Below are 7,264 nucleotides of genomic sequence, written 5' to 3'. Positions count from 1 at the left end.
ACAAACAGCCCGTTCCAGCCGATGCGGCCTCAGTCTGTTGCGCAATAGGTTTGATAGCTCTGATTATCCTAATAAGCTCAACAAACGACGCCGTCGCAGACGAACCGGTGAGGGGAATAATATCTCAGCTGGTGGACCGGCCCTGCGAGGAGATATACGTCGTCGGAGACGGCGAAACCCTCCACAGCATAAGTGAGAAATGCGGCGATCCTTACATCGTAGAGAGGAACCCGCATGTTCATGACCCGGATGATGTCTTTCCGGGTCTTGTCCTAAAGATTGTGCCTTCAACCTCCAAGTTGTCGATCAGGCACTGGTAACCTGCACACACACACACACACGTGGGTATGTGTGTGTATATATATTATGTATATGTGTGTAGTTTTTGTAATAAAATTGACTGTAAGTGTATACAAAGTTAAGGATGTATTTTCTGCATTCATGCAGTGTTAGAATGTAAAACAGATCGAATCCAATAGATATCATTGTTGAGTTAAATTAAAAAATTACGTCCGAATAAAATTAAAAATTTGCCTGTCAATTCAAGTGTATTTATACCATTTAAGAAGCATATTCATAAAGTGAGAGAAACATATTTCCAGCTCAAATTACGCACATCATAATTATACATTAATGAGCTGAGATCTATTACTATTTTCTCCAAATATCAAAATCACGTAATTTTGGGCATGCCATTTTTATTTAAAATCTATGTTAAGTGCAGGTACACTTAAAAGAATATTTTATTACACATTTATGTATATAAACAAATTACTAATTTCAAATTAGAAAGATGAAGTTTGATCTTGTTTGAGGTCCCTAACGACCTGATGATGATCTGGAGTATGTGTTTGATGAGTATTTCAAACTGAATAAGTAAGGTTGGTTTGCACACAAAGTGTTAGACTAGTCGAGGTGACCCTAAACTAAAACTCTCCAAAAATTAATATAAGGTTCGAGGTTATAGGGGTCATAAAGTGTGATCTGATAGTAATAAATGCATACTTATGTAATGAATTCTCCATGTATTTATAGAAGCTTATGTGCCAGAATCCGTACAGGCCCACATAGCCATAAAATAGCGGTAAGATGTGCTCTAGATCAATGACATCATTACGGGTTGCCAAGTCAGGCCGGTCAGGTTACTTAAAATGATGCGAACCCTTGAAACGTTAATTTGGACATTTTATTATTTTCGAATGACATTTTGATTCTTTTTGGCTTGTTCCTCTTTAAGAAAGTCTCTGAGAGGGCTTATTGATCCATGATTTAAGTTTGATCTTTCATTTTCATTTGATTTGTTTCAAAAAATTTATTGATCAATTTCGATTCTTTCTTTTTCTCTTGATTCTTTTTTGATTGAGATGTTAATTTATGTTCATAGATTAACGAAAATATACAAAAAAAAACTCTATTATTTGCCTCTACCATTTTATGAATCTCTACCCTTTTACGTATAATATTGCCCACTCCTATTGGAAGCATCCACTAATTCAAATTTAGTTTGAAAACCATATTTTGACCGAACGTTGTCGGGATGAGTTAATTAAAGAAGTTGTAAGTTTTATTATTGGTGAGTGCGCCAAAGTGTAGTAATAAAGTACAAAAGTGTTTATGAAAAGGAATTTAAATAAAAAAAGACCATAAGCGCATGCAGTACAAAGTGTATTTAAATATTAGCGTACTCCCATCCATCTATCTCTCACCAAATATTTGGCTTTGAGTTTCAGGAGAGCCACACACACACACACACCAACCTGATTGACACGGACTAACAGTCACCACCAATCCACTACGAACATTTTGATATATCTATTTGTATATTGCCATGTCTTGCAAATTAATACATACCAAATAAAGAAAAATGTTATGGGGAATTATATAATGTACACAAAAATAAAAATTAAAAAAGAAACAGTAGTATTTATATATATAGTTTGAAATTAGAGCGAAAAGCTTATATATATATATATTCAGGAAAAAAACTAATAATAATAAAACCATTAGATTTAAAAGAATTGTTGGATTTCTGTGCTCAATTCAACGATATAAATTATACTTTATGAAAAAATCATGATATTATCAAATTAAACTTATGAAGAAAAATAAATCAAATTATGTCGTAATTTGGATTCAAACACAAGAAATTTAAATTAAATGAACATTTATCATTATTTATCTAATTTATTCTGTAATATGAAGGATAATTTTTTTTTTAAAAATTAAGAATTAAATGTTTGAACAAAATTCAGCATAGGGTACGGTCTAAGACATGCAATTAGGGAATGCTTGGTCGTAAAGAACAGCAAATCTACGCCCATTTTGTACGTATTTTTTTTGAATTTCGAATAACATGAGTGACTTAAAAGTATTACAAGTAAAGCCCCATGCAACACACACATCAGAAGTGAACTATAAATACCACATTGTTCTTGCAACACTTTCATCGTCCCCTTCGTAAATAGTTCTGGTTTTATTAATACACAAAATTTAATAGATAAAACTAATTATGGGTCGTCTTCTTCAAATGATTTGTTCTTTGAACGTTTTGCTTATCTTGGTTGGGGTTTCTCTGTCGGGAGCGATTCTTGATGCCAATTATTACCACAAGACTTGTCCTCAGGCTGAAGACATCGTTTACACAGCTGTTCGAAATGCTACCATTTATGATCCCAAAGTTCCTGCCCGCATCCTCAGAATGTTCTTCCACGATTGTTTCATTAGGGTACTCTCTCTCTTCTCTCTCTCACACACACACATGCATGCACACTTGAATATGACTTGAAAATATGATCATAAATCGATATTATTAGCATCAGGTCAACAAATCAATAAGAATTTACAATTGTCTTAGTTAAGATAAATGCATTTGTTATATTGTTGTTACTACGGTCAAAACATAATTTTCTATCGTGTTTTATCCCGTCTACTAACAAAATAACTTTTCGTCAATTGTGGATAATCATTTTTTTACTTTTGATCATGATAATTAATCATAATAAAAATTATATTATTTGTAGTGACCATGAATTTGTGAGAATATTTCTAGGAAATATCATGATCCAGCATTCACCAACCACCATCTGATAAGATTAAAAATATGTGTACAAAATCTATGTATATATATTTGGTTGACGATATATATACAGGGATGTGATGCGTCGGTATTGTTGGACTCAACCCCGGGCAACAAGGCAGAGAAGGACGGTCCACCCAACGTCTCACTGGCTGCATTTTATGTGATCGATGATGCCAAGACAAAGCTCGAACAGTCTTGCCCTAAAACTGTCTCCTGTGCTGATATCATAGCAATTGCTGCAAGAGACGTGGTCGTTCTGGTAATCTCTCTACCTCTTTCCATAAATTCTTCAATAAAAATATAATAAACTCAGTTTTTTTTTTTTTTTTGTTGCAAACTATATTTTATCTTTTACTTCATTTTATATGCATACGTTATATGTATAAAAATTATAGATTTTATTAAATTTCTTTTTTACACATGCAGTATTTAAATTAAATGAAATAAAGTTTGTAAGGGAAATTTCAATCTGCCTTTTCCACTTGTAATTTACTTCTTCCAGTCCGGAGGCCCCAGTTGGAGCGTGCTGAAAGGTAGAAAAGACGGGAGAATCTCGAGAGCAAACGAAACCATAAACCTACCAGCTCCCTCCTCTAACACATCTCAACTCATCCAGAGCTTCTCTCAGAGAGGCCTCTCCGCCAAAGACTTGGTCACACTCTCCGGCGGCCATACTCTCGGCTTCTCCCACTGCTCCTCCTTCGAAGCCCGCCTCCGCAACTTCAGCTCCGCCCACGACACTGATCCCACTCTCGACCCGAAATTCGCCACCGACTTGAAGGGCAAGTGCCCTAAACCCAATACGGATCGCAATGCGGGTCAGTTCTTGGATTCGACTGCTTCTGTTTTCGACAACGACTATTACAAACGGATCGTTGGAGGTCGAGGTGTGTTCGTGTCGGATCAATCGTTGTTGGGAGATTACAGGACCCGGTGGATCGTCGAGGCGTTTGCAAGGGATCAGGGCCTGTTTTTCAGGGAGTTTGCTGGGGCGATGGTGAGGCTTGGGAATGTTGGAGTGGTTGAGAGTGGAGAAGTGAGGGTGAACTGCAGAGTTGTGAACTGACCGAAAATGGGGAACAGGTTTTTTATTGAGTGAATCTTTTGAGTGGAATGTACTATGTGTTCTTGAGTTTTTTTTCTTTTTTTCCCTCCTTGTGGACATTGTTGTATGGACTTTAAAGGAATGAAATTGGATACTTACTCTTAATTCTAGCTTGTGTTTTTCCTAAGTGCGTGTCGAAATAATGGGGTAAGTACAAGGATGTGCCCTTTAAAAAGTAGAAAATTCTTCACCAATCAAATTTAATCGAACTAAGCTAATCACGTAATAAGTACGACACACTTGTTAAATCACTTTCTTTAACTGTTCTCCAATCAAACGGTAACTATATTACACTTATGATATAATTAGTTCAAATCAGTTAATCAGTTAATCCTATCCGAGTTTAAATTTTCTCTACAAAGCATTAGAATTACCTCCCATGTCTTTGGAATAGAACATGTTACTAACCGATCACTAACATTACCAATTGTCCGAAGGGATGGATTATATGCAATGTATCGAACACAATAAAAGGGCAAGGTACCTCCAACAATTTCGGAAAAACAGGTTATACATATTTACTGAGCGTTCGGCATCAATCAAGAACTGAAAAAAGCCAGCTAAGGGATTGTAATTGTGAATAATTATATTCAATATCAACTCCAATTTTCGAATTTCAGTTTTATGGATCCAAACATATTATGATAGTAATAGAAAGCTAGAGAGGTACAACCACACCACTTTGTAATGGAGTAGAGAGAGGTAGATGGGTTGAATGTAATTGGGAAGACATTATATCCGAGCATTCAATACAATGGATGAAAATATGGAGAAAAGCGGGAATATTATGGATAATTGCTAGATAAAAGTGACAAAGATAAGAATTCTATGTATGTTGGTGGGATTTTTCAGACAAAAGGAAGGAAGAGAGGACACAACATAGAGCCCCATCCCCAGGGGCTATCGTGACGCCGCAGGTTATCATAAAGTTGTTAGGGGATGTGTCACGTCCCCAGGAAAGAGAATCCTCAAGAGGTGTAGAGAGTAGATGAGGAGATCCGTCCCATTGAGGCCACCTCATCCATCTCAAGGAGGGACCCCTTTCCCGATTAAGCTATACACTCTATATCCATAAAATAAAGGAATTTTGCGCCAACAATAATTATAATTTATGAAAATCATCATATCATCGAATTAAACTTTTCAAGAAAAATAAATCGAATTAGGTTGTAATTTGGATTCAAACACAAGAAATATAACTTAATATATTTGTCTTGATTAATTTTGTCATATAAATATGTCTGCACAAAATTTAGCATATATAGGGTACGGTGACTCGGTCTAAGACATGCAATTAGAGAAAGGTGGGAATGCTTGGTCATAAAGCACAGCAAATATACGCCTATTTTGTACGTATTTTATAGAATTTCACATAACATGAGTAACATAAAAATACACAAGTAAAGTTCCATGCACAACACCCACATATATATTATAGCCGACAACTATAAATACCACATTCTTCTTATTACAACATTTTCATCGTCTCTTGGCATACAGGTTTGGTTTCATCTTCTCCAAATGATTTTTTCTTTGAACGTTTTGCTTATCTTGGTTAGAGTTTCTCTCTCGGGAGCGATTCTTGATGCCAATTATTATCAGAAGACTTGCCCTCAAGTTGAAGATATCATCTACACAAGTGTTCGTAATGCTACCGCTAATGATCTCAAAGTTCCTGCCCGTATCCTCAGAATGTTCTTCCACGATTGTTTCATTAGGGTACTCCCTCCTTTTCTCTCTCATACGCACACAAACCCCCCAATTATTATGAATTGTTCCCTATATTACAAATGAATACGACATAAAATTTTATGATAAATCAATATTATAGACAACAGTCAAATAAATCAATGTTAAAGTTTTTGTCACAGTTAGTGCTGTCAGGCGATCATCGACACCTTTATCGGGTTTTATAAACTACAATCAGAACATCATTTTCCATGGTTTTAATCTTGTCTGAAATTATGACACAACAGCCTCCAGATCAATTGTGGATAATCTTTTTTACTTTAATCATAACAATTAATCAGGACAAAAGGCTATATGCAAAAAATTCTTGGAAATATTATGATCCTGAATTCACCGACCACCATTGGATAATAATTTAAAATACATGTATAAGATCTGCATGTGTATGTATTTTTGGTTGATGATATATATACATAGGGATGCGATGCATCGGTGTTGCTAGACTCGACCCCGGAGAACAAAGCAGAGAAGGACGGTCATATCAACCTCTCACTGGCCGCATATAACGTGATTGATGATGTCAAAACAATGCTCGAGCAATCTTGCCCCGCAACGGTCTCTTGTGCAGATATAATAGCCATTGCTGCAAGGGACGTCGTCGTTATAGTAACATCTCTCTCTTTCCAATTCTTTATTTATTTTTTTTTAAAAAAAAACACTTTTTCCAAGTCTAATTTACTTCTTCCAGTCCGGAGGTCCCAGTTGGAGCGTGCTGAAAGGCAGGAAAGACGGGAGAATCTCGAGAGCAGAAGAAACCAAAACCCTACCGCTTTCCCACGACAACACATCTCAGCTCATCCAGAGCTTCTCTCAGAGAGGCCTCTCCGTCAAAGACTTGGTCACTCTCTCCGGGGGCCATACGCTCGGCCGCTCCCGCTGCTCCGAGTTCGACTACCGTCTCCGCAACTTCAGCGCGGCCCACGACACTGATCCCACTCTCGACCCGGAATTCGCCACCGAATTGAAGAGCAAGTGCCCCGAACACAATAAGGATCCTAATGCGGGTGAGAACTTGGATTCGACTGGTTTGGGTTTCGACAACGACTATTATAAACGGATTGTTGGAGGGAAAGGGTTGTTGGTGTCGGATCAGACGCTGTTGGGGGATTACAGGACCCGGTGGAGGGTCGAGGCGTTCGCGAGGTACCGGCGCTTGTTTTTCTGGGAGTTTGGTCCGGCGATGGTGAGGCTTGGGAATGTCGGAGTGGTTGAGAGTGGAGAGGTGAGGGTGAATTGCAGAGTCGTGAACTGAGGGAAACATGGAGAGCCGGTTTTTTATGGGTGGAATGTACAATGTTCTTGAGTTTTTGTCCTTAGTTCTAGGAGGGGTG

At 37.3% G+C, this 7,264-nt stretch overlaps 2 protein-coding genes across 3 annotated transcripts; both read left to right on the top strand.

Moving 5' to 3' along the window:
* Nucleotides 1-2,459: 2,459 nt before the first annotated feature.
* On the top strand, nucleotides 2,460-4,332 carry LOC105179252 (peroxidase 66). Its single transcript, XM_011102863.2, has 3 exons — nucleotides 2,460-2,725; nucleotides 3,150-3,338; nucleotides 3,582-4,332. Exons 1-3 carry the CDS (start codon nucleotides 2,510-2,512, stop codon nucleotides 4,143-4,145), a joined length of 969 nt encoding a protein of 322 aa, XP_011101165.1. The 5' UTR covers nucleotides 2,460-2,509; the 3' UTR covers nucleotides 4,146-4,332.
* Nucleotides 4,333-5,585: 1,253 nt separating this feature from the next.
* Nucleotides 5,586-7,243, top strand: LOC105179251 (peroxidase 66). Of its 2 annotated transcripts, XM_020691259.1 has the most exons (4): nucleotides 5,586-5,684; nucleotides 5,787-5,903; nucleotides 6,351-6,539; nucleotides 6,622-7,243. In XM_020691259.1, exons 1-4 carry the CDS (start codon nucleotides 5,595-5,597, stop codon nucleotides 7,183-7,185), a joined length of 960 nt encoding a protein of 319 aa, XP_020546918.1. In that variant the 5' UTR covers nucleotides 5,586-5,594; the 3' UTR covers nucleotides 7,186-7,243. The 2 variants fall into 2 exon arrangements, with proteins under 2 accessions (XP_020546918.1, XP_011101164.2); XM_011102862.2 differs by having other exon boundaries at nucleotides 5,637-5,903.
* Nucleotides 7,244-7,264: the final 21 nt, after the last annotated feature.

This window comes from Sesamum indicum, unplaced genomic scaffold, assembly GCF_000512975.1.
Source record: "Sesamum indicum cultivar Zhongzhi No. 13 unplaced genomic scaffold, S_indicum_v1.0 scaffold00128, whole genome shotgun sequence".
Lineage (NCBI taxonomy): Eukaryota > Viridiplantae > Streptophyta > Magnoliopsida > Lamiales > Pedaliaceae > Sesamum > Sesamum indicum.
This window is presented reverse-complemented; position numbering and strand designations above follow the sequence as displayed.

Coding starts and splice junctions, on each gene's coding strand:
- LOC105179251 (XM_020691259.1), top strand. CDS start 5,595: ATGCACAACACCCACATATATATTATAGCCGACAACTATAAATACCAC. Junction 5,904..6,350: donor TCCACGATTGTTTCATTAGG/GTACTCCCTCCT, acceptor ATATATACATAG/GGATGCGATGCATCGGTGTT. Junction 6,540..6,621: donor CAAGGGACGTCGTCGTTATA/GTAACATCTCTC, acceptor TACTTCTTCCAG/TCCGGAGGTCCCAGTTGGAG.
- LOC105179252 (XM_011102863.2), top strand. CDS start 2,510: ATGGGTCGTCTTCTTCAAATGATTTGTTCTTTGAACGTTTTGCTTATC. Junction 2,726..3,149: donor TCCACGATTGTTTCATTAGG/GTACTCTCTCTC, acceptor ATATATATACAG/GGATGTGATGCGTCGGTATT. Junction 3,339..3,581: donor CAAGAGACGTGGTCGTTCTG/GTAATCTCTCTA, acceptor TACTTCTTCCAG/TCCGGAGGCCCCAGTTGGAG.